The 27,947-nt window shown below is 43.5% G+C and overlaps 1 protein-coding gene across 1 annotated transcript in view; it reads left to right on the top strand.

Moving 5' to 3' along the window:
* The window catches only part of LOC106607945 (attractin-like protein 1), a 358,398-nt gene that overhangs the window by 270,434 nt on the left and 60,017 nt on the right, over positions 1 to 27,947 (top strand). Inside the window, exon 28 of the mRNA XM_014205458.3 lies at positions 4,343 to 4,456. Coding sequence (XP_014060933.1) covers positions 4,343 to 4,456 — 114 coding nt within the window. The remainder of the gene's footprint in view (positions 1 to 4,342; positions 4,457 to 27,947) is intronic.

The following is a 27,947-nucleotide window of genomic DNA, read 5'->3' as shown; positions in this document are numbered from 1 at the left end:
TTTAAAGAGACTTCCCTAGATCTGCTGTTACAGTGAGAAGGTAGTAGGAAAGGGGAACATCTTTTTATTAGAGAATCAGATAATCATACTTATAGCTACCGTAATATGTGTTGGTGGACGTGTAAAACTTCAGTTTAAACACTCAAATCTTTATCTTTTTTTCCATAGAACCAGTCTAATGAGATTGAATCAGACATTAGATGTTTGTATTATTATTCTCAACCCAAATGTCACTTTCCTCTTCATTAGGGCTGTATTGATGAACACAGGGAGTCTCATTAAGAGTTGGACAGGTCTTGTTTGCAGTTCTCCTCTAATCACTGATTAAGACATTAATCAGGATAAGCCCAGAGGAGGCTGTCATTGATTAAGTAATCCAGTTAGAATGCAGATTGGTAGGACCGCAGGTCCATCCTCTTCCAGCCATATATCTACTGGCTCTCACTGCAGCAATATAGCATGAGAAATGTCTTCTCAATGAGCTTGGCATTTCTACTACATCAGCAGTCTTTGTGTGTATGTGTGGTGTGGGCGTGAGTGCATGCATGCTCTCAAGAATAATGGTTTGCTGGATAAAAGCCAATCTCCTGTCAATGCCTTTCTATACCCCAAAAATCATTACTTTGTCATATTCCATTTTTCGGATTCTGAAAATGTAGCCAAAGCACAGATGATTTTTGGTTTTGTTTTGGTTCCCACTGATTGAGATTTGCAGCCCGGTGCCCCTCTGAAGGGTAGGGTTATAGAAGTTTAGAGGATATCAAAGTATGAATTTAGTAGACCTAGTCTACTCACGCTTTGGCCAGCTGCCATTTCACTCCATTTAAATCATTGAGCACTACTTGGAGCCCCATTGTCAGTCTGCTAAACAGCCCTCAAAATGTCCTATTGCAGGTACTTCAAAGATGTTTGTTATTATCTGTGCACACAGGAAAACAGTTTTGCTCTTATTGGTCCAAAGTGTCAGTTCCTCTCCTCTGCCCCTCACCTCTCGTCCCCTCTCATATCTGCCTTTCGTTGTTTACAGCATTCTGAAATTAATTAGGCGTTTTATGGGTCATTTACTGGCAGCCGATATAGATACCACCTTGTACTTCTTGACTTGTGAAGGACTTGTCAGGGGACATAAAATACACATGCTCTACCAGGGCACAGTATCCACTGGACTCACAGCCCCAGCCCTCCCGCCTTCCCTTTTATGATCGCCTCTCTGACTGTCCAGACCGATTAATCAAGCCTCTACTTCCCGACCTAGCTCACCCTGACCAGCTCACTGTCTCTCACGCCAACCCTGCGGTAGGGACAGGTTAGAGGATAGTGAGAAGGAGCTAATGCTAACAGACAGAGACACACTGCTTTGCTCCCTTTAACCACATCCACCCCAGTGCTGTGCTAGCGGCATCAAGCTAGCTGCCATGCTAACAGACACAGCCTGACAATGCAGGGCAGGTTAGTGTTCCAGGCAGACTAACGGAAATGGACAGGTTACACATCGCTACATGCCATAGCGCTTGAGTGAGCTGTAGTGTTGTGTTACTTGCCTGCAGACACTGACACTGTGCTGACGAGTAAGTAGGTAGCGTTGACTAGGAACGCCGAGTAAATGTCAGACATGGATCCTGTGGTAGTCACGTTAGCACACAGACACCCACCACATGTCAGGTTCAAGGATCAAAGGTTATACTAACTTAAACATGCAAACATAACTCCTACTCTTTGGGCAAAAGACTGGTTGACTGGTTATACAAACAGACTCCAGCCTATGCCAAAACATTTAACACACATAGTACCATGTACTACCTGGCACAGATATACCAAGTGGTATTCCTTCATCATTGCAACAGCTTTTGTATAGTTGATTTACAGTATACCCCATTACAATTGCCCAGTATGGTATGTCTCTAACAGGACTTTCTACTGAAACTCAATGAGGAAAACATTGATGATGTAAGACCAACATTATGCATAACCGCTCTAAAACAAGTGTGCTTTACATAGAACAGGTGATTACCCCCAAGCTAAAACACAAGGAACACTAGAAACAATAGCCCAATAACATTAGCCTACTTTATTGAAGCCGAAAAGGTGTGGGTGTGTGGGTGTATGTGTGTGGGTATATTTGTGTGTGTGTGTACAGTCATATACATGAGAGGGAGGTGTGTGTGTGTGTGTGTTGGTTCTGAGCGATTAGTGCTTTTTGAGGTCGGTTCGATTATTAAAATAAAATCACGTTTTTAAAAAAAAATTGGGTATCAATTTCTTAACATTAAATGCACTATGCATTATGTGGGTTTAATGCAGAATAAAACATTTAATAAAAGTCCCATGGTGGTAGTGACTGCCCATTGCTGCTTATCACTTATTAACCATCATTTATTCACATTACTTTAAAACAATATTTCAGTTGTTGTGTATATTACGTTTGTTTCATTTGATGACTTTATTATTTAATTCCAAGTCATCATCTCATCTTTATAAAGCTGCTGCTTATGCTGCTGAAAAAACTCACTATTTTGTAGTTTTTCAACATAAATAAGGCATACTTTTATGACTGCTGAATACCAACTATCAGTCACTTAGATCATGTATTTTCAGGTAGAGATACCTCGCGAAGCAACAGCCGCTCTCCATATCACCTCACGATCGCACATTCAACTCTCTTCCGTGGCAGGCGTAAAAGAAACACAGACCCAACAAGTAGATGCGCAATGGATTTTGGTCATTGTAGTTAATTACCACGTTTTATGCGCTAAACTATATAGAATATTGGCTTTTTGGAAAATACAACTCCCTACTTCATCGCACAGTTCAGGCTGGATCTAATTCATCTCTAGAGAGACTGCGATGTCCGTGTTATTGAGCTCACAGAAGAAGAAAAAAATGTCATTCAAATAATTGAACCAACTTCAGTAAATTAGTTGTTTAAAAACAGAAAAATAACTGCAATTTCAGTTAATCCCTCGCATTGTGTATCCGTGTGTGCCAACTCTTATCGGTGCTTTGTGTCTGTGTGGCCCCTATCCAGCCAGGCCCGGCTTGGCTCCTGTGTGTCTGTGTGGCCCCTATCCAGCCAGGCCCTGCTTGGCTCCTGTGTGTCTGTGCGGTCCCTATCCAGCCAGGCCCGGCTTGGCTCCTGTGTGTCTGTGTGGTCCCTATCCAGCCAGGCCCTGCTTGGCTCCTGTGTGTCTGTGCGGTCCCTATCCAGCCAGGCCCGGCTTGGCTCCTGTGTGTCTGTGTGGTCCCTATCCAGCCAGGTCCTGCTTGGCTCCTGTGTGTCTGTGTGGTCCCTATCCAGCCAGGTCCTGCTTGGCTCCTGTGTGTCTGTGTGGTCCCTATCCAGCCAGGTCCTGCTTGGCTCCTGTGTGTCTGTGTGGCCCCTATCCAGCCAGGTCCTGCTTGGCTCCTGTGTGTCTGTGTGGTCCCTATCCAGCCAGGTCCTGCTTGGCTCCTGTGTGTCTGTGTGGTCCCTATCCAGCCAGGTCCTGCTTGGCTCCTGTGTGTCTGTGTGGCCCCTATCCAGCCAGGTCCTGCTTGGCTCCTGTGTGTCTGTGTGGCCCCTATCCAGCCAGGTCCTGCTTGGCTCCTGTGTGTCTGTGTGGTCCCTATCCAGCCAGGCCCGGCCCGGCTTGGCTCCTGTGTGTCTGTGTGGTCCCTATCCAGCCAGGTCCTGCTTGGCTCCTGTGTGTCTGTGTGGCCCCTATCCAGCCAGGTCCTGCTTGGCTCCTGTGTGTCTGTGTGGTCCCTATCCAGCCAGGTCCTGCTTGGCTCCTGTGTGTCTGTGTGGTCCCTATCCAGCCAGGTCCTGCTTGGCTCCTGTGTGTCTGTGTGGTCCCTATCCAGCCAGGCCCGGCCCGGCTTGGCTCCTGTGTGTCTGTGTGGTCCCTATCCAGTCAGGTCCTGCTTGGCTCCTGTGTGTCTGTGTGGTCCCTATCCAGCCAGGCCCGGCCCGGCTTGGCTCCTGTGTGTCTGTGTGGTCCCTATCCAGTCAGGTCCTGCTTGGCTCCTGTGTGTCTGTGTGGTCCCTATCCAGTCAGGCCCGGCTTGGCTCTTTTGTGCCCCCACTATTGTTCCCACTCTGACTCTGTTTGTGTTTGTTTTCTTCGGGGTGTTTGGAGCATACGCCGATAAAAAGCCGCTCAGCGTCTGACTCAAACAGGCTTTGTTCATCTGCCACTTCCTCATTAATTAAGTTTTCCTCCCTCCTCTCTTCCCCTCTGCCTCTCCCCCCGCTGTTCTTCTCCTCTGGTCCTCTTCTCTGACTCCCTCTCTCTCTCTCTTTCTCTCGCTCTCTCTCTCTCTCACTCCCCCTCTCTCTCATTCCCTTTCTCATTTTTGTCTACAGCAGCTCATGCGGGAGCGACAGCAGATGGCCAGCCGTCCCTTTGCCTCGGTTGCCGTGGCGCTGGATGTAAGCGCCGGCCAGGAACAGGAAGAGCTGCTGCAGGGGCAGGTGGAGGTGGGTACCTAACACATCTCATTAGCATATTGTTGTCCATGGCAATGGTGATACCGTGGAATACAGGCTTGGCACCGAGATCGCCCACAGCATCCTCTGTTGTGTGTAGACACTGGAACGTGGGTGTGAGAAAGCAGGGATGTTTCATGACTTGAAATGCAAAACATATGTGGCCAACTTAAACAAATACTGAAGGCATTGTGGGAAATCACACAACAAAGAACATGTCCAGAGTTTAGCGTGGCCATATCCAGAAAAGCTAGTTTGTTAAGAAATATGGACATTCTGAAAACCAATTCCTTTTCTTGCTGTGTCCCCAATAACATGGGTTAGGTCCTTTCATTTTATCCTTTTTAGCACCGTTCCAGCAACTATGGTGGATTCATAACCAAGCCACCACAGTACAGCTCGGCTAATCTTGGCTCGGCTAGTCTCAGTAGTATGAAAAGGGTATAACTAGTTTGCCTCCTATATATGACTTCCTGAATTGTGTTCCCACACTCCCTCTATGGGTATTGCGTATGATCTGATAATCTACCTCTGAAAATCCTAAGTGGTTTTGTGTGTTTTCCAGGTCTTTGCTTCATAAAAGATTTACCGGCTCTACCACAAATCTCTGTAACAGCTGCCGCCTGCCGGCCAGTCCACATCCGGCTTTAATGGAATTGATAGTGAGTGTCAGGGGGGGCAAAGTATGCTCTGATAATGCATTATTCCTGGTATACCTATTAATATAGTAGATGGTAGTATTATACTGCATGGGCACATAACCTATGTTAGCAGTAAGCCCTTAGAGGAGTGTTTTCCCCCACAGCTAACTCTACAGCATTCATCGGTGTCCAACCCAAAATAGATTATTTTGTTATTTTCCTGTTTCTCCCGTTTTGAGCTCCTGAAGGTGAAAAACATTGAAATGGAACGGTATCTTCACGTAAAGGTTAATTAAGTAACATCTGGTGTTGCTCCACAGAGACTATTTAGCATAATTGCATGGTAAATAAGAAAATTGTGTACAACAGTGTACTTGCGGGAAAATAAGTGGATTCATAATCGGATTTCATACATCATTTACACAGTTACTGTGTAAAAGCAAGTTCTGGACCTGTGTTTTTATGTACAGGTATATTTTGGCCAAAGCCATTTGGAAAAGGTGCACAGGAGAGCTTTTCAAATGTTTACTCTGCATTTTGATATGCTGATTCCATTTTACTAGCAGCGAGAAGCGTGGAATTGGATTAAAGTCCCAAAAACTAGAGACAGGGCTGCAGGAAGGGTACACACAGCATATAAAAAAATGACTGGATTGATAAGTGTAATTTATTTGAATGCAGTGTTGTGTTTGTATTTAATGGACATACACGTGAGGAGGTTGGCACATGTTGCCTTACCTGTCCTCTGAACAGATGGATAACACAGTGGCTTAAGCCCTTTCTCAATGACCATGAGTGGAGCAGTTAGCTAATGTGCGCTAAGTGGAGATTAGGTTTTTCACACAGCTTCTAGGTGCTGGTAAAACTGTATTTCGCACACTGTTCTGAATTATGCTATTCAGAACATGCGAGATGAACTTAAGAGTGTTTCTGATGGTTCTCTTCAAACGCAGCGTTTCAAGATATTGCTTTCCTGAGAATCTTCAAAGAACCAGCTGCAATTATTGACATCTGGTAAAAGTCAGGCAAACGAGCGACCGTCTGTTATTTACTCAGAGAAATACAGTACACCATTTCTGTTTCAAAACTGGCATCTGGTTAAGATCAACAAGACAGAGGTCATTGGAGGAATGAATTACTAACATATTTATTGGTTTAAAATCATCTATGTGCATGCAAATTGTCTCTAAATGGTTGCAGAAAATCAGACAAGTATGCAATGAAAAACCGCACAAATATAAGTTATTTCCTAATGTCATCAGAGTGGTCTATGGAAGACAAGCGATCTAAAGTAGAGACTATGAACGAGTAAGGTTAAGTAATATGGCATGTCATTATAAAGACAGACGATAGTGGTATCATCAGAAGACAATCAAACCAAATCGGACATCCAGTGTGGGTATTTTGCCTTGGCCTGGGTCTGTAGTATTGAGGAGATGCCTTGCCCTGTGATCCAGGTACATCAAAGTGGAGAGATTCATTGCGTAGGTGTGTAGCCTGAGGCCAAAGGTGATTAAAATAGGTCCTGGGCTCCAATCATTTCTCCCCTACCCTCCCCTGCTGTTGATAAAGGATGTCTGGAGCAGTTATTATTCATCAGTGACCTGAGGGCTCTCTAGTCCCCAGACTGCTGTAAAACCGGCCTGTTAGACCACACCAGAGTGGACCTGACAAGTAGCTTACTAAAACACCCACAGCCCTTACACATACACAAACACACACACAAACACCACACCTGGATCCTGTTCATTGTCTCTGAACTGGAGTGAACGGCATGGAAATGGAAGTGGTACACAAATACCACACAGAATAAAACAAATCAAATCAGTGATTAGCAGATGTTATTGCGGGTGTAGCGAAATGCTTGTGCTTCTAGCTACGACAGTGCAGTAATATCTAGTAAGTAATATCTAACCAATTACACAACATATACCTAATACACACATATCCAAGTAGGAATGAATTAAGACTATATACATATGGACGAGCGATGTCAGAGCAGAACGGACTAAGATACAGTAGAATAGTATAGAAAACAGTACATTTGAAGTCTGAAGTTTACATGCACTTAGGTTGGAGTCATTAAAACTCGTTTTTCAACCACTCCACAAATTTCTTGTTAACGAACTTTAGTTTTGGCAAGTCGGTTAGGACATCTACTTTGTGCATGACACAAGTCATTTTTCCAACAATTGTTTTACAGACAAATTATTTCACTTGTAATTCACTATATCACAATTCCAGAGGGTCAGAAGTTTACATACACTAAGTTGACTATGCCTTTAAACAGCTTGGAAAATTCCAGAAAATGATGTCATGGCTTTAACAGCTTCTGATAGGCTATTTGAGTCAATTGGAGGTGTACCTGTGGATGTATTTCAAGGCCTACCTTCAAACTCAGTGCCTCTTTGCTTGACATCATGGGAAAATCTAAAGAAATCAGCCAAAAATTGTAGACCTCCACAAGCCTGGTTCATCCTTGGGAGCAATTTCCAAATGCCTGAATGTACCACGTTCATCTGTACAAACAATAGTACGCAAGTATAAACACCATGGGACCACGCAGCCGTCATATAGTGCGAAAAGTGCAAATCAATCCCAGAACAACAGCAAAGGACCTTGTGAAGATGCTGGAGGAAACAGGTACAAAAGTATCTATATCCACAGTAAAACGAGTCCTATGTCGACATAAGCTGAAAGGCCGCTCAGCAAGGAAGAAGACACTGCTCTAAACCCGCCATAAAAAAAGCCAGACTACGGTTTGCAACTGCACATGGGGACAAAGATCATACTTTTTGGAGAAATGTCCTCTGGTCTGATGAAACCAAAATAGAACTGTTTGGCCATAATGACCATCGTTATGTTTGGAAGAAAAAGGGGGACGCTTGCAAGCCAAAGAACACCATCCCAAACGTGAAGCACGAGGGTGGCAGAATCATGTTGTGGGTGTGTTTTGCTGCAGGAGGGACTGGTGCACTTCACAAAATAGATGGACAAAATAGATGGCATCATGAGGGAGGGAAATAATGTGGATATATTGAAGCAACATCTCAAGACATCAGTCAGGAAGTTAAAGCTTGGTCGCAAATGGGTCTTCCAAATGGACAATGACCCCAAGCATACTTCCAAAGTTGTGGCAAAATGGCTTAAGGACAACAAAGTCAAGGTATTGGAGTGGCCATCACAAAGCCCTGACCTCAATCCCATAGAACATTTGTGGGCAGAACTGAAAAAGTGTGTGTGAGCAAGGAAACCTACAAACCTGACTCAGTTACACCAGCTCTGTCAGGAGGAATGGGTCAAACTTCACCCAACTTATTGTGGGACGCTTGTGGAAGGCTACCCAAAACGTTTGACCCATGTTAAACAATTTAAAGGTAATGCTACCAAATACTAATTGTGTGTATGTAAACTTCTGACCCACTGGGAATGTGATGAAAGAAATAAAAGCTGAAATAAATCATTCTCTCTACTATTATTCTGGCACTTCACATTCTTAAAATAAAGTGGTGATCCTAACTGACCTAAAACAGGGAATTTTTACTAGGATTAAAGTAATAAATTGTGAAAAAAATAGTTTAAATGTATTTGGTTAAGGAGTATGTCATCTTCCAGGTGTATATACATATGAGATGAGTAATGCCAGATATGTAAACATTATTAAGTGAATGAGATACCGTAGAATAGTATAGAAAACAGTATATACACATGAGATGAGTAATGCCAGATATGTAAACATTATTAAGTGAATGAGATACCGTAGAATAGTATAGAAAACAATATATACACATGAGATGAGTAATGCCAGATATGTAAACATTATTAAGTGAATGAGATACCGTAGAATAGTATAGAAAACCGTATATACACATGAGATGAGGAATGCCAGATATGTAAACATTAAGTGACTAAGATACCATAGAATAGTATAGAATACAGTATATACATATGAGATAAGTAATGCCAGATATGTAAACATTATTATAGTGAGTAGTGTTCCATTCTTTAAAGTGGCCAGTGATTCCTAGTCTATGCCTTTAGGCAGCATTCTCTAATGTGATAGTGATGGCTGTTTAACAGTCAGATGGCCTTGAGATGGAAGCTGTTTTTCAGTCTCTCGGTCCGAGCATTGATGCACCTGTACTGACCTCGCCTTCTGGATGATAGCGGGGTGAACAGGCAGTGGCTCGGGTGGTTGATGTCCTTGATGATCTTTTTGGCCTTCCTGCGACAACGGGTGCTATAGATGTCCTGGAGGGCGGGTAGTTTTCCCCGGTAATGCGTTGGGCAGACCGCACCACCCTCTGGAGAGCCTTGCTGTTGCGGGCGGTGCAGTTGTCGTAGCAGGCGGTGATATAGCCCGACAGGATGCTTTCAATTGTGCATCTGTAAAGATTTGTGAGTGTTTTAGGTGACAAACCAAATTTCTAAAGCCTTCTGAGGTTGAAGAGGCTCTGTTGCACCTTCTTCACCACACTGTTTGTGTGGTTGGTCCATTTCAGTTTGTCAGTGATGTGTATGCCAAGGAACGTGAAGCTTTCCACCTTCTCCACTGCGGTCCCGTCGATGTAGATAGGGGGGTGCACCCTAGTAGCACGCCACACAAGCGTTGTCAAGAGTTGAACGACATACGCAAAAAGACAACCAGTTTTATTTTAAGGGTAAAAGACCCCAGTCTTGAGCCAATAATAACCATAACCAGTGAACTACCCAGGTAGATCACACAGCACTTTCCCCCCCTCCTCCTCTAAATCTAATCACGGTGCTCCAAATGACTGGGCCACAGAATAAAACAAGAGGTAACTCATCAGCATCAATCACGTACATACAAGATCCATAACATCCACGTAACGTCGTAAAGCTGATGAGCCTACAGGAACGAGCATCTGTAAGATGCCCGGACACATCTCGCCTTCCATCCCAGAGTGATATATGGCGCTGGGGGTTTTCATAATGCTATTTAAAGGGGAGAAATGAATCAATTTTCATATCTAATGTTTTAATGCGCTGTATTTATTTTCCAATCTTGGGGATTTAATGCGCTGGGGCGGAGGGTAATGAAAGGAGCAGCGAGGAGATAAAGAATATTTATGACACCTGGGAGAAATGGGCTGTGTTTGGAGCCTTTTACTTGTGTGTTTTATCAGCACCCACAAAGCCAATGATCTCATCAGAGAGAGAACACAGATGGAATAAACCTACATCTGGAGCTACACGTAGAAATACATGAAAACACCCACAAAAACACACATTTACACACACACACACACACACACACACACACACACACACACACACACACACACACACACACACACCTTCCATCATTGTCAATTATTAATTGTACATACAGTACCAGTCAAAAGTTTGGACACACCCACTCATTCAAGGGTTTTTTATTTGTACTATTTTCTACATTGTACAATAATAGTAACCAAAAATGTATTAAACAAATATTTTAGATTTCATTTGCTGGGTGGCGGTGTGTGGGTGTGGTGGTTTAAACACCAATGTTGTGTGAGAGAGGCTTCATAGCTATGATCCTTTCCATATAAAATGACCCATGAGCACCAACATGTGAAGTTCATAAGAGCATGTCAAATTGGGTGTCAAATGAAAGCTAAGAGTCTATATTTTTGTGGTTGAAATTAAGACATGGTGGGGGGGTGCTAGAGAGCGTGCTATGGAATATACATGGATTGTTAGAGCTCTGCTCAATTTTTAAACAAATTCATATTGCTCTTAATCTCTCACAACCTATGATTTCAAACATTGTCTGACGAGGAAAAGGCACCAAAATAGGGGGCGCTAAACAAGATAATTTGGATGAGACAGACAACAGACCAATGCCAACATCGCTGACCCACAAGGAGTAAGCTGAAGATGCTAGCTCCCAAGAGCTCCCCACAGAACCCACTCCGAGTGACCTACTGGCCACTATAAACTCACAAAAGGTGGACACAAGGTTGGCTGATATCTCAAAGAGTATTGGGACTTTGACAGAAACTGTGAAGGCAATCAAGGGCAGGGTGCATGAGGTCGAGCAGACGACAATCGATCATGAGGCCAGGCTACAGGACATTGAGAAACAGTGAAAAATGTTCAAAATGACAACAAAACCCTGAAAGCCCGACTGGAAGTGCTCGAATTGCATTCTGAGAAAGGGAGACCCACTGAATTTGTATCGGCACTGCTGGGGATGTAACACTTCAAAACGCCCTTCCTGATCGGCCGCGCACATAGATCACACGCAACGAAGCCGGCCAAGGGAGCGCCACCAAGGCCATTCATTGCACAGCTGCACTACCCTGATACCTGGGATCTCATCCACAAGCTGGCAAGTCAACAGTTCCCCCTTAACTACAACGGCGACAGGGTGTCTTTCTACCCAGATCTTACTTTAGAGGTAAGGAACCAACGGAAAGAGTATGATGAGGTGCACAATTAATGCAGGGCGGCCAGCATCCGATATGGATTCCTTTTCCCAGCCCGGTCCAAGGTGACAGTCGAGGGATCAACATGTATGTTTTACACCCCAAAAGAGTCCGAACTGTTCTTGGCAAGCAAGCTCCCTGTCTAAGAATCCAGAACTGCTGCGTCAGCCGCCCAAGTGGCCAAATACAGGCCAGAACTGTGTTTGAATATCCTGCCAATGTCTTTTCCATCAGAAGATTAGACATTGGGAATTACAATGATGGGTGAAATGTTATTGTTTATATAGCACTGTTTAGCCTATCATGTTTTGGTCCCACTCACCCCCTAATGTGAGAGTTAAGTGTTATTTTTATTTTTTATACAGTACCAGTCAAAAGTTTGGACACACCTACTCATTGAAGGTTTTTTGCTTTATTTGTACTATTTTCTACATTGTAGAATAGTAGTGAACACATCAAAACTATGAAATAACACATGGAATCATATAGTAACCAAAAAAGTGTTGTTTTATATTTGAGATTCTACAAAGTAGACACCCTTTACCTTGATGACAGCTTTGCACACTTTTGGCATTCTCTCAACCAGCTTCACCTGTCATCTCCCGTCTGGATTACTGCAACTCGCTGTTGGCTGGGCTCCCTGCCTGTGCCATTAAACCCCTACAACTCATCCAGAACGCCGCAGCCCGTCTGGTGTTCAACCTTCCCAAGTTCTCTCACGTCACCCCGCTCCTCCGCTCTCTCCACTGGCTTCCAGTTGAAGCTCGCATCCGCTACAAGACCATGGTGATTGCCTACGGAGCTGTGAAGGGAACAGCACCTCCATACCTTCAGGCTCTGATCAGGCCCTACACCCAAACAAGGGCACTGCGTTCATCCACCTCTGGCCTGCTGGTCCCCCTACCTCTGAGGAAGCACAGTTCCCGCTCAGCCCAGTCAAAACTGTTCGCTGCTCTGGCACCCCAATGGTGGAACAAGCTCCCTCACGACGCCAGGACAGCGGAGTCAATCACCACCTTCCGGAGACACCTGAAACCCCACCTCTTTAAGGAATACCTAGGATAGGATAAAGTAATCCTTCTAACCCCCCCCCCCCCCCCCCCTTAAAAGATTTAGAAGCACTGTTGTAAAGTGGTTGATCCACTGGACATCATAAGGTGAATGCACCAATTTGTAAGTCGCTCTGGAGCGTCTGCTAAATGACTTAAATGTAAATGTAAATGTAATGCTTTTCCAACAGTCTTGAAGGAGTTCCCACATATGCTGAGCACTTGTTGGCTGCTTTTCCTTCTTTCTGCGGTCCAACTCATCCCGAACCATCTCAATTGGGTTGAGGTCAGGTGATTGTGGAGGCACGGTCATCTGATGCAGCACTTACGGTCAGATGCCAAGCAGTTGCCATACCAGGCGGTGATGCAACCGGTCAGGATGCTCTCGATGGTGCAGCTGTAAAACTTTTTGAGGATCTGGTGACCCATGCCAAATCTTTTCAGTTTCCTGAGGGGGAAAAGGTGATGTCGTGCCCTCTTCACAACTGTCTTGGTGTGTTTGGACCATGATAGTTGGTGATGTGGACACCTATGTACTTGAAACTCTCGACCCGGTCCAGACCCGTTAGTGTTAATGGGGGCCAGTTCGGCCCTCCTTTTCCTATAGTCCACGATCACCTACTTTATCTTGCTCACATTGAGGGAGAGGTTGATGCCCTGGCACCACATTGCCAGGTCTCTGACCTCCTCCCTATAGGCTGTCTCATCGTTGTCTGTGATCAGGCCTACCACTGTTGTGTCGTCAGCAAACTTAATGATGGTGTTGGAGTCATGCTTGGCCAGGAAGTACAGGAGGGGATTAAGCACAGTCCCCTGAGGGGCCCCCAGTGTTGAGGATCAGCGTGGTAGATTTGTTGTTTCCTACCCTCACCAACCGGGGGCGGCTCGTCAGGAAGTCTAGGATCCAGTTGCAGAGGGAGGTGTTTAGTCCCAGGGTCCTTAGCTTAGTGATGAGCTTTCAGGGCACTATGGTGTTGAACGGTGAGTTGTAGTCAATGAACAGCATTCTCACATAGGTGTTCCTTTTGTCCAGGTGGGAAAGGGCAGAGTGGGGTGTGATTGAGATTGTGTCATCTGTGTATCTGTTGGGGTGATATGTGAATTGGAGTGGGTCTAGGGTTTCTGGCATGATGGTGTTGATGTGAGCCATGACCAGCCTTTCAAAGCACTTCATGGCTACCGACGTGAGTGCTACGGGGCGATAATCATTTAGTCAGGTTACCTTTGCTTTCTTGGGCCCGCCTTTACTATGGTGGTCTGTTTGAAACATGTAAGTATTACAGACTCGGTCAGGGAGAGGTTGAAAATGTTAGTGAAGACACTTGCCAGTTGGTCCGCGCATGCTTTAAGTACACGTCCTGGTAATCCGTTTGGCCCCGCGGCTTTGTGAATGTTGACCTGTTTAAAGGTCTTGCTCACATCTGCTACGGAGAGGGTGATCACACAGTTGTCTGGAACAGCTGGTGTTCTCATCCATGCTTCAGTATTGCTTGCCTCGAAGTGAACATAAAGGGCATTTTGCTCATCTGGTAGGCTCGCGTCACTGGGTATCTCGCAGCTGGGTTTCCCTTTGTAGTCCGTAATATTTTTCAAGCCCTTCCACATCTGACGAGCATCAGAGCCCGTGTAGTAGGATTCAACCTTAGTCCTGTATTGACGCTTTGCCTGTTTGATGGTTCGTTTGAGGGCATAGCAGGATTTCTTATAAGCATCTGGATTAGTGTCCCGCTCCTTGAAAGCGGCAAGAAGCGGGACTTATTGAGGAAGTGGGTGACTGAGGTGTTATACTCCTCAATGCCATTGGATGAATCCCGGAACATATTCCAGTCTGTGCTAGCAAAACAGTCCTGTAGCGTAGCATCCGCGTCATCTCACCACTTCCATATTGAGCGAGTCACTGGTACTTCCTGCTTAGTTTTTGCTTGTAAGCGGGAATCAGGAGGAAAGAATTATGGTCAGATTTGCCAAATGGAGGGCGAGGGAGAGCTTTGTATGTGTCTCTGTGTGTGTAGTAAAGGTGGTATAGAGTTGTTTTTCTTCTGGTTGCACATGTGACATGATGGTAGAAATGAGGTAAAACGGATTTAAGTTTGCCTGCATTAAGTCCCCGGCCAGTAGGAGCGCCGCTTCTGGATTAGTATTTTCTTGTTTGCTTATGGCCTTTGTCATGACTGGCCTGTTAAAGCCAGTTTACCGTGGACCACAATCCTACAGAGACATCTCTCATGAGCTTACTCTGTAAATTGGCCACCGTTGCTCTGCTGTCAAATTTGATCAAACATTTGCTTAGTTCTTGAAGGGCTGTCTGTGGAAGGCCACTGGCACTGGATGGTAGCTGACTAAAGTTTTTAGGGTCCAGAAGAGCCATGTCGGCATACAATGTGCCATTACTCAGAAATCGCCGATGGATGCTATCTATAACTGTATCTAGAATTTGATTATGGACACCAATCCTGTATGCACTCTGCCCCAGTAAAAGTCTCATCTTGTGCCATAGTTTTCTTCTTTCGAGCCCTTTTCGTTGGCTGAGTGGTCTCTAACTCCAGCTCTGTTTCCTCATCCCATTCCTGCAACTTCCTGTTGGCCCACTGAACAAATGTGTCTGCAGCTGCCTTGACTTTTTAAATCTCTTGCCATTCCTTTCAGCTGCTCCTCTATAGACACAAACATACGATGCGCAGACAGAATGTCCATTCCACTTGTTTGAAGATATTTTGAGACTGGTGAGGTGACCTTAAATATTCAGAGAAGTGTCTGAGCTCCTTCAGCAACCCCTGAATGTATCCTTGTGCCTTGACCCCTGCAGTAGTGTTGATGTTTTTCTGATCTTGTATGGTTGAAAGAGTGAGAAGGACATCAACATACAGACCCTCATCTGGATTTCCAAAAGCTCTGCCTTCTTTAAGGCACTGTCTTTAGCCCACCAGCTTGTCTCTCCAATTGGAGCAAGACTTCTGTGTCTTCGGTCCTTGCTCTCCTTCTCCCAAATGTTAATCCTTTGGTAGGATTAACGGAAGAACACAGCTAAGTTGTTAATGAGAGAAAAAAGCGACCCACTTGCCAAGACACTCTCTGTTATGTCTGCCCAAACAAGGTTCAAAATGTGTGCATAGCACCACACATGCACTTGATTGGTGGACTTTGCAGAGAGCAGGGCAGAGAAGCCTTTAAACTGGCCTTACTAGAGGCTCCATCAGTGGAATTGCCAATGCACTTGCTGATGTCAAGCTTCATGTTTTCCAGTACTTCACTCCGTACCTGGAGAAAGTATTGTCCAGTGGATGCCTCGCATTTCACCACAGCCACAAGCCTCTCATGGAATATGTACGTCACATATCTGACTATGACAGAGCATTGATTTTGTGTTGTAATGTCCTGCGTAGTGTAAATCTGGACTGAGAACAAACCAGCTTCCTGGATTTCACTTGCTATGGTGGCCTGCAGTGTGTGTTGGATGGTGGTAATGACGTTATTCATAATAGAGTGATTAGAGAGCCTCTGCACCCTCTTGACCCAGACTCCTGCAGTTTTTTGCTTTTCTCTATGCAGGCAGTGAGATATTCTTTCATACACAGGTCGTACTTTCCCAGCAGAATGATCATCTCTAAAAGGTTGCCATGGTCAATGCTGCTGTCATCTAGGGTATAAGCTGCTTCAGACTGCATGCCTCTGTAGCTCAGACCTCTCTTGCCAATGACTTTAACAACATCTATAATGCGCTCTAGCACTTGCCTTCTTCTGCGCACTTGCTCTCAATGAGCAGACATCTGAATGCTGATGAACAGGCTCTCAATGTTAACTTTGGAGGACCTTAGAAAGTAGGCCTCAGCATAACCTATATGCATAATGCTCTTCCACTCTCTGATGGATATGTTTCAGTCTGCCATTCCATTCATGAATGGGCTGTTCTCTGTGGGCTTTGCAAATGCCATAAAAATGAAGTAGAATAAAGCATGGTTGTCTTGTATGACTGCCACAGCCACTGTATGACAGCCACTTCCTGTTGGTCCCATCACAAAAGAAAACCTTCTGCACCACAGACTTTTCCCTTTTGTTGGGGGTGGAAACTAAAAAACATATCTAGGTCCCCTGACTTTGGCCTCTTAAAAAAAAACAATTGGGGTGACAGTGGCATTCTGGCTCTGGCGCAATCTTCATCTGTCCACTGCAGATGCACTATCCTCAACCTGGATGAGTAATTAGTATAAATTAATATATTAGTATAATATTATAACATCAAATAAAAAGTATAATGTTACTATAATAGTATAATGTTAGTATAATATTAATATATTCATTATGTAATGTTAGTATATTCATATAATTTCATATAATAGTATACTATATACCACTAGCATAATATTAATTCCAATTGGACAATACAGCAGTTTTAAGAAATACACAACCAACATTTATCATTTGTGTAAGTTTTGTTCCGTCATTAAATCCTTGTGAAAGAAAAATGGTCTACATTGGTGGTTAGTCTCTAATTTGTTAATGCTAAGTACTAACTTGTCAATAATCATAACCATTCATGCATAACAATGAGTTCAACATTTCAAAAGTTTGCTGTAGCACGTCAACCTTTTTTTAATGTCCCGCCCCATCCAGGCTGTGATTGGTCGGTTCACAAAAAATGTCATTGACGAGCGCTTGTTTAAAAAAAAGGCACGATATAGCTAAATAGCCAGCTAGCCAAACCCAAACATTGCTTATCTTATCCCTATTGTCTTCTATCTTACTGCTTCAGCTGCAAAACCTTGACTAACAGTTGAACTGGTATCGCTGGGCTCAATGGGCTGCTCTCTGCTCTCTCTCCTCTCTGCTGCCAGTGCCTTCAGGCTCACTAGGCTGAGATGATTGACTGGTAACGGCGCCAAATGAATAATTTGTTATTTAAAACCTCTCTGGGCTAGGTGGGACGTTTGTGTCCCACCCTAGTCAACAGCCAGTGGAATCCTGTGGCGCGATATTCAAATACCTTAGAAATGCTATTACTTCAATTTCTCAAACATATGACTATTTTACACCATTTTAAAGACAAGACTCTCGTTAATCTAACCACACTGTCCGATTTCAAAAAGGCTTTACAACGAAAGCAAAACATTAGATTATGTCAGCAGAGTACCCAGCCAGAAATAATCAGACACCCATTTTTCAAGCTAGCATATAATGTCACAAAAACCAAAACCACAGCTAAATGCAGCACTAACCTTTGATGATCTTCATCAGATGACACTCCTAGGACATTATGTTATACAATACATGCATGTTTTGTTCAATCAAGTTCATATTTATATCAAAAACCAGCTTTTTACATTAGCATGTGACTAGCATGTGACTAGCATTCCCACCGAACACTTCCAGTGAATTTACTAAATTACTCACGATAAACGTTCACAAAAAACATAACAATTATTTTAAGAATTATAGATACAGAACTCCTTTATGCAATCGCTATGTCCAATTTTAAAATAGCTTTTCGGTGAAAGCACATTTTGCAATATTCTGAGTAGATAGCCCGGCCATCACAGGCTAGCTATTTTGACACCCACCAAGTTTGGTACTCACCAAACTCAGATTTACTATAAGAAAAATTGGATTACCTTTGCTGTTCTTCGTCAGAATGCACTCCCAGGACTTCTACTTCAATAACAAATGTTGGTTTGGTTCCAAATAATCCATAGTTATATCCAAATAGCGGCGTTTTGTTCGTGCGTTCAAGACACTATCCGAAGGGTAAACATGGAGTCGTCTCGTGCACGCGCGCCCCCGTCTCATTGTTCTCAGATCGACCACTTACCAAATGCGCTACTGTTTTTCAGCCATGGGCTGCAAAGTCATCATTCAACGTTCTGGCGCCTTCTGGGAGCCTATGGGAGCCTTAGAAAATGTCACGTTACAGCAGAGATCCTTTGTTTTGGATAGAGATGGTGTAGAAGGCCAAGAAATGGTCAGAGAGGGCGCTTCCTGTTTGGAATCTTCTCAGGTTTTGGCCTGCCATTTGAGTTCTGTTATACTCACAGACACCATTCAAACAGTTTTAGAAACTTTAGGGTGTTTTCTATCCAAATCATTATATGCATATTCTAGTTACTGGGCAGGAGTAGTAACCAGATTTAAATCGGGTACGTTTTTTATCCGGCCGTGCAAATACTGCCCCCTATCCCCAACAGGTTAAAACAATATGGCTGCATCAGCCTCAAGGGTCTTCAACCTCTTCTCTCTTCGCTTTTCAGCACCACATTTACGTTTTTTTTGTCTTTTTGTTTGTCCATCTTGCTCCACTCCACTATTTATTCAAATGTCAGCACTTAGAGATGGGAAAGGGGCGGGTCCCAGGTAAAGTTAGAATGGACTGGACCAAAAGTAATTGGCTGGGAGAGAGAGGCTGACAGATTTAATACCCAACCGCAGTGGCAGTGGGCCAGCAGCCCACTCACCTGGGCCAGTCAGACACACAGCACTTGGTTATTTTTATTTAAGCGGGGGCTGGGGTTATTTATATTTTGCGTTGCATCAGACCCAATTGTCAAAACTCCCGGTGCTCCAGATGGCCAGTCCGTCATTGGCTACATGGCTGACTGTACTCAGAAGACACCCTTTCAGAACAAGGGCGAGGAAACAGACCACTAAGAGAAAGGACACTGACATCGTGTGGACAATCAGAGAGTTACACCCGGTAACCAAAGACGTGCCGTCATCAGAGGAGAAGGCAAACCCGGTCCACAAGAGACACCCCATCGGAGACCTTCGACAAGTAATTACATCATTATATTCTGAACCATAAGAGCGGCAGTTCGGGGCAAGGTGTTAGGGCTAAACTAAGCATAGTTTACAAATGTAAGTGGGCTTTTCTCTCGTGCACTCTCTCTTTTTCTCTCTTTTTAAATCCCCATTTTGTGTCACACGTGTCATACTGTTTCATTGTGCTAAGTTCTAATCAATGGCCTAGACTGTGTGTTTTTGTATGTGTATCTTATATTATCATTTTAGCTTGTAAGTAAATAAATAATCAACTCAATTGGTGTGGTACGGACTCATTAAATGGGACTCGGGTTTGTTCAGAATCCCAGATTATGAGACGTTCAGGATGAGACTAAATTAATTCATTAGTGACTGTTGTAAAATCAATATTCTGATATTCTTTGAGTTCATTTGGGAAATGGAAACTCAATAAAAACAAACTTTCCCATGGTGCCCCAAGTTACTGAGTTAATGATTACCTGATTAATTTAATCACGTAATTATAAACAGTTAATGATTTGATAAACAGCAATCGTCACATTAATCAATACAACGTCATGACACCTTATACAGCTCATTGAGTGCGGTCTTAGTGCCAGCATCGCTTTGTGGTGGTAAATAGACGGCTACGAATAATATAGATAAGAACTCTCTTGGTAGATAGTGTGGTCTACACTTATCATGAGGTATTCTATCTCAGGCGAGCAGAACCTTGAGACCTCTTTAATATTTGACATCGCGCACTAGCAGTTATTGACAAATAGACACACGCCCCTCGTCTTACCAGAAACCTCTATATTATCTGTGTCGTTGTTCAGCCACGTCTCGGTGAAACATAAGATATTACAGTTTTTAATGTCCCGTTGGTAGGATAGTCTTAATCTTAGATCGTCCAGTTTGTTTTCCAATGATTTCACATTGGCCAAAAATATGGAGGGTAGTGGTGGTTTAGCTACTCGTCAGCTAATTCTTACATGGCACCCCGCCCTCCTCACCCTTTTTCTCCATCTTTTCTTCATGCTGATGATGGGGATTTGGGCCTTGTCTTCACAAAGCAGTACATCCTTTGCATCAGACTCATTAAAGAAAAAATCTTTGTCCATTTCAAGGTGAATAATCCCTGTTCTGATGTCCAGAAGCTCTTTTTGGTCATAAGAGACGGTAGCAGCAACATTATGTACAAAATGAGTTACAAACAATGCGAAAAAACTAACAAAATAGCACAGTTGGTTAGGAGCCCGTAAAACGGCAGCCATCCCCTCCGGCGCCATTATATTATATCAATCTCAGCTGGCCAAACACTGTGTACTGGTGGGAAATGGGGAGAATTCAGCAGTGATAAATCTTCCTGGATGGTATTCTGCTTTCCGTTTTTGGTAGAAACCTGTCTTACTGCTTTGTCTCTCTCCCTCTCTCACCCCATAGCAGTTTGTTTAGTTGGAAACAGCAGGTGGGGACGTTTTTCCTTGTTGAAGAAACGTTGCTTGTCCCAACGTAAACTTCTGAGTTGTAAGCTCCTCTGTTGAGCTTCTTCTTTCAAAGGGAGAAATGCTGTAAGAACAATAAATGCAGAGTTTGTTCTTGGCCGTTGTGGAATCTTTTCTTTTAAATGTACCTAGTGTTATCCTTGTGGACGGAATTAAGTATTTCCGTCAATATTTCAGTCACCAGTTCACAGGCCTTCCATCTAACTGTGGTAAGCCTGCCGTGTTATATTATGCTATGTTTTGGGTCTGAATATCTGGATATTTATTCCCCAGCCTGTCACAGTACTGCATTTCAAACACGCTTCCTCCTTTACTCTAAAATGCCTCCCAGATCCATGCCCCATAAAGGGCTCACATGAAACGTCCATAAATAACGCCTTCAGTCCACTGCCTTCTCTGGAGAACCTGCACCCTGTTCACCCCTGCTTTACAAGCTCCTCTACAGTCAACCTACAAGTCAGCCAGGGAGAGGCTCTGAGAGGATCAGTGAGATGTGTAAGACGAGCCGACCCATCCATCCCCCATACCCTCTGCATTTCCTCACATATCCCTCCCTTCCCTCACTCCTCCTCCGGAGTGTAATGGTTAGCCTGTCTCTTCTCCGGCTGTCTCCGATTTAGCTGACCCATCAAACTGTCACATTAAGTCTGAAACATTGGATAGATTATTTTCATAACGCTTGGCTTTGTGTTTGAGGCGAGAACAGGACAGAACAGATCTGATTTACACCGCCACACCGCCGGCCTGGGCTGGGTACCAGATGTACTGCTGTTCCGTTGTTAGCGGATGTAGAGAGAGTGATAAAATGGAATATGTGGACTGTTCTGACAATGCAGCCAGTGTCATACAGAATCACCTATTAACACAAGGACAACAACATGTCATTCTGCTAATGGCTGTGTAATTGACACTGTCTTTGTGATAAGAAGAAAAGTCAATAGGCTCTGTCATTGTGTAGTGAGGCTGGGCAGGTTGACATTGACTCACACGTCAAATACAATTTGATTTTATTTGTCACATGCGCCGAATACAACAGGTGTAGACTTTAACCATTAAATGCTTACTTATGAGCACTTTCCCAACCATGCAGAGTTAAAAAGTACGAAAATTAGCACAAAAAAAGTTAATATCTACCACAATAAAATAACAATAACGAGGCTATATGGAAAGAGTACCGGTACAGAGTCAACTAGCTGGGGGAACAAGGTAGTTGAGGTGATTGAGGTAATATGTACATGTAGGTAGGGTAGGGGTAGTAGTGATTGGGCAGTCATGATAGTTAATAAACAGAGTAGCAGCAGTGTGTGGCGTCAATGTGTGTGTGCTTTTTGTGTGTGTGAGCATATGTAGTGTGTGTGTGTGTATGTGTGTGTTGGAGTGTCAGTGTAGTATGTGTGAGTGTGTGGGTAGAGTCCAGTGAGTGTGCATAGAGTCAATTCAAGAGAGTCAGTGAAAATAAAAGGGGGTCAATGCAAATAGTCCAGGTAGCCATTTCATTAACTGTTCAGCAGTCTTATGGCTTGTGGGTAGAAGCTGTTCAGGAGCCTTTTGGTCCCAGACTTGGGACTCCAGTACCGCTTGCTGTGAGTTAGCAGAGAGAACAGTCTATGACTTGGGTGGCTGGATTATTTTGACAATTTGTAGGGCCTTCCTCTGACACCGCCTGGTATAGAGGTCCTGGATGGCAGGGAACTTGGCCCCATTGATGTACTGGGCCGTACGCACTACCCTCTGTAGCGCCTTGCGGTCGGATGCCAAGGAGTTGCCATACCAAGCGGTGATGCAGCCAGTCAAGACGCTCTCAATGGTGCAGCTGTATAATTTTGGGGGGATAAGAAGGCCTATGCTAAATCTTTTCAGCCTTGCGGTCGGATGCCAAGGAGTTACTATACCAAGCAGTGATGGAGCCAGTCAATATGATCTCAATGGTGCATGCCATCTGCTGAGGCGGTATGCGAATTGGAGTGTGTCCAGGGTGTCAGAGTGTGTCCAGGGTGTCATGGATGATGGTGTTGATGTGAGCAACTCCTGGCTGGGTTTCCCTTTGTAATTTGTGATAGTTTGCAAGCCCTGCCACATCCGATGAGTGTCAGAGTCGGTGCAGTAGGATTCGATCTTAGTCCTGTATTGACGCTTTCCCTGTTAGATAGTTTGTAGCTGGATTTCTTATAAGCGTCCGGATTAGTATCCAGCTCTTGTAAGCGGCAGCTCTAGCCTTTAGCTCAGTGTGGATGTTGCCGGTAATCCATGGCTTTCAGTTAGGATATGTACATACAGTCACTGTGGGGACGACGTTGTCGATAAACTTATAAACAGTAGAACCCCTGGGCCTCGAGGGGCCCCCTTCTGACTGCAAAATTCTAGCAAGGTAATTTATATATTTCATATATGCTATCCCTAAAATAATCATTGTGTTGTGTTCATGAAGGTGTTAAGTAACATTAGAATAAAATCTTTTTTTTCCCCATTTCAAATAACAAAATAGCATTTTCATTACCCTAATTTCCGGCTTAAACAATGACGCGGCTAATATATGGATTTTTCCCGCTTTCAATTTTTTTTTCTCCAAAAAAAACACATTCTGTGACGTGCTCAGTTTTTTGGTGGCATGAAGCTTTCATTAGACCAATGAAATTGCCGAACGGGTTAAGGTCAAATAACTTTTTTGTTTACTGTTTAGATTAAATCGAGCGCTCTCAAACTTTCCATCATTCTGATTACGGTAGTCATTTTGTCACCCTCATCATGGCAAAGACACAGAGAAATGCATATGATGCAGCTTTCAAGTTGAAGGCGATTGATCTGGCTGTTGGAAAAGGAAATAGAGCTGCTGCACGGGAGCTTGGTCTTAATGAGTCGATGATAAGACGTTGGAAACAGCAGCGTGAGGAATTGACTCAGTGCAAAAAGACAACTAAAGCTTACTGCTAATTTTTTATTTTTTGTTACAAGCCGTGTTTCGTTAAAGCCTGTGTAAAGTGAATTTGTTTCAATGTACAGGTAGGCACCTGCGGCTTATAGACATGTGCGGCTTATTTATGTTCAAAATAATATATATTTTTAAATTCAGTGGGTGCGGCTTATATTCAGGTGCGCTCAATAGTCCGGAAATTATGGTAGTTAACAAAATTCAAAAAAAGAAAAAAACGGAAAAGTTGTGTGTGCATATGTATTCACCCCCCTTTGCTATGAAGGCCCTAAATAAGATCTGGTGCAACCAATTACCTTCAGAAGTCACATAATTAGTTAAATAAAGTCCACCTGTGTGCAATCTAAGTGTCACATGATCTGTCACATGATCTCAGTGTATATATACACCTGTTCTGAAAGGCCCCAGAGTCTGCAACACCACTAAGCAAGCGGCACCATTTTGTTTGTGGAGTGCCTTTGTTACAACTATGAAACAGAAACCATCTGTGTTGGATCACAGTAACAGCTTATTTGTATAACTATTTTTATTTTTAAGAAATTACCCCAACTAGAAAGACCCATGCACCGTCAGCAACATGTGTGCGTTGATAGCAGCCAAGTCAAGCATGTTTTAGAACACAGCAACATGTCAGCTGCGGGTGCCTCCTTTTACAGAGTACAGTCGTGCCATCTGATCCAAAACATCCACACCAACCTATGGAAAAGAATAGAATAGAAAATATTAGGGTTATTTTCCCACAGGAAAAAATAACGTGTTATACAGAAGAGCATAATGGATTTTATAAATGTATCTATAAATGGCAATGCGTATTATGTAATATTGACATACAGTACCTTTGGTTGTAGTGCGTAATAGTATCTGGTTTTCTCTTTATTGTGTCTGTCGCTGGCAACTGTTGGATGCATGGTGCTCATTACAGAAACGTTCCATCTTGCCTTGCATTGGTATAGTGAGTTTTGTCTTGTCATTCTTCAGCACCGTTGTGGAGTACAACGGCCTTATTTTGCGCAGAGCGAGCTCACATCTCGCTTTGTTCATGGTGCCTATTAGGCTTGTTTTATTTGCTAGCAACATGTTCGCCAATGACAGTGAAGTGAAGAAATTGTCCACGCTGACATTTCTCCACTTGCCGGCGTAAGGTTCCACAAGCCTCATCACCACATTCTCCGACACTCGCTCACCTGCTGCCCGTTGTAGATTTTTTTCAAAACAGTACCGTCCCCACCGTTTCATTCGGTGGTGGTGTGGGCACCTGCTCAGTACACACCCTTCGGACTTTTTTGCGCTTAGGCCTCGGAGGTGTAGGTTCAGGCTGAGGCTCAGAATCAGAAGAATAATCATCAGAGATGTCATGATTCATTTATTTTTTATTCCCCACCATCTAAGTAGTTTTCATTCAGATCTTGTAGGAGCGCTAACGCAGCATGTGCGTACATTCGTCTTGGTCTTCTTGCCATTGTAAATTACACACGCTCTCACTATAGACAAGAGTAGACTGATAAAACTGCTTGGATTTGGTGGACTAATATTGGATACATACCATTTTGAGATTATAATCAGAATATGCCAATACAATCGAATGTCCCGCCCTGTTCTTCATTCACAGTTGGTGATTATATAATTATGCCCTACTGTCGGGAGAAGGAGGGGCAACATGGGAAAACCATTGAAATAATGACATGCTCTCCTAAAACTGGTTATAACTCCAGTTCTGTTTTTGATATCACGATTCTAACCACGGCAGTGTGTTTTTTTAGACTTATTTAGGAAAATGAAAGGATGGAGCAGGGCATGACTTTAAAAATGGCAGAGAATAAAATAAATTCATGATCAGTCAAAATGACTGCTTTAGCTGTTCTAGTGATTTCCCATTGCAGGATGCCTAATATCACCTAACCCTAACCCACTGATTGCCAAAGATATTTCATCCAGATATTTCATCCAGTACAACATTGGGTGGTTATATGTGTGTCTCTGTATATCTTTCAATGATACTCAGTGCCGCTCTATCCAGCGTAAGCCTAATGTGTTCAACCATTGATGCATATGAATCTGTTCCTGAGTAGACCTCCATCTCCATTTTATTGCCTGTACAGTCATCACATGCAATCAGCCTACGGTGGACCTGCTATTAGCAGATGGAGCACAATAGTCCTGTGGATCAGGGGTTATTGTTTGATTGCTTCTAAGTCCTGCATTAATCAGTCCATTAGCTTGCGCTAGCTGCTGTTGTGTGCTTACAGCAGGGCCATGTCAACAAGGTGGAACTAATGGGTCTATTCGTGCAGGCAGGGTTATGACAGATATGGTGGGTATAACGATTGATGTCAACTATTCTGAGCTCTCAAGGAGAGCAGTAAACACAGGAAGTGGTGCTAGTGCGTCACTCATGTAACCTTTGAGACGCAACGTGCGAGATTTTGGTAATGCAGATTGTGGTGCTGTTATCCAAATAGACCACATTGGTTGAATAATCAGATTAAAGGTCCCTTTTGACACTAGGGCTGCTAGTCAAAAACTGTTCATTGAGCATGCATGGCATTGTCACGTCTGTCGAAAGGATCGGACCAAAATGCAGCGTGTGTTTCGTTCCACATATTTATTTAATCTGTGAAAACTATGCAATACATCATATAACTGAAATCTACAAAATAACAAACCGTGACGCAGAGGAGAAACAAACCCTACTCACAAATAATCACCCACAAAAACAGGTGGGACAAACATCAGCTTAAATATGACCTCCAATTAGAGACAACAACGACCAGCTGCCTCTAATTGGAGATCATACCAAACAAAACCAACATAGAAATACAAAACTAGAAACTGTACATAGAAATACAAAACAGACAATCACGCCCTGACCTACTCTACCATAGAAAATAACTTACTATGGTCAGGACGTGACAGTACCCCCCCCCCCCAAACCTACACAAAACAACAAACCCCCCCAAACAACAACCTCCCCCCCCCCCCCAAGTACGCAAGTATAAACACCATGGGACCACACAGCCGTCATACCGCTCAGGAAGGAGATGTGTTCTGTCTCCTAGAGATGAACGTACTTTGGTGCGAAAAATGCAAATCAATCCCAGAACAACAGCAAAGGACCTTGTGAAGATACTGGAGGAAACCAGTACAAAAGTATCTATATCCACAGTAAAACGAGTCCTATATTGACATAACCTGAAAGGCTGCTCAGCAAGGAAAAAGACACTGCTCCAAAACCACCATAAAAAAGCCAGACTACGGTTTGCAACTGCACATGGGGACAAAGATCATACTTTTTGGAGAAATGTCCTCTGGTCTGATGAAACGAAAATAGAACTGTTTGGCCATAATGACCATCGTAATGTTTGGAGGAAAAAGGGGGAGGCTTGCAAGCCAAAGAACACCATTCCAACCATAAAGCACGGGGGTGGCAGCATCATGCTGTGGGGGTGCTTTGCTGCAGGAGGGACTGGTGCACTTCACATAATAGATGGCACCATGAGGTAGGAAAATTATGTTGATATATTGAAGCAACATTTCAAGACGTCAGTCAGGAAATTAAAGCTTGGTCGCAAATGGGTCTTCCAAATGGACAATGACCCCAAGCATACTTTCAAAGTTGTGGCAAAATGGCTTAAGGACAACAAAGTCAAGGTATTGGAGTGGCCATCACAAAGCCCTGACCTCAATCCCATAGAAAATTTGTGGGCAGAACTGAAATAAGCATGTGCGAGCAAGGAGGCCTACATCCTGACTCAGTTACACCAGATCTGTCAGGAGGAATGGGCCAAAATTCACCCAACTTATTGTGGGAAGCTTGTGGAAGGCTACCCGGAACATTTTACCCATGTTAAACAATTTAAAGGCAATGCTACCAAATACTAATTGAGTGTATGTAAACTTTTGACCCACTGGGAATGTGATGAAAGAAATAAAAGCTGAAATAAATCACTCTACTATTATTCTGACATTTCACATTCTTAAAATAAAGTGGTGATCCTAACTGACCTAAGACAGGGAATTTTTACGATTAAATGTCAGGAATTGTGAAAAACTGAGTTTAAATGTATTTGGCTAAGGTGTATGTAAACTTCTGACTTCAACTGTACATGAACATGGCAGTTATAGCTAGCTAGTAGAGAGCTTCATTTAGAAAGATCCTGTCATACTGAATTTTATTTTTTTGTACAAAGCGTGCAAA

The sequence above is a fragment of the Salmo salar genome, chromosome 01, assembly GCF_965601325.2.
Source record: "Salmo salar chromosome 01, fSalSal1, whole genome shotgun sequence".
Taxonomy (NCBI): domain Eukaryota; kingdom Metazoa; phylum Chordata; class Actinopteri; order Salmoniformes; family Salmonidae; genus Salmo; species Salmo salar.
The sequence above is the reverse complement of the archived record's forward strand: the minus strand, read 5'-3'. Positions and strand labels throughout refer to the sequence as shown.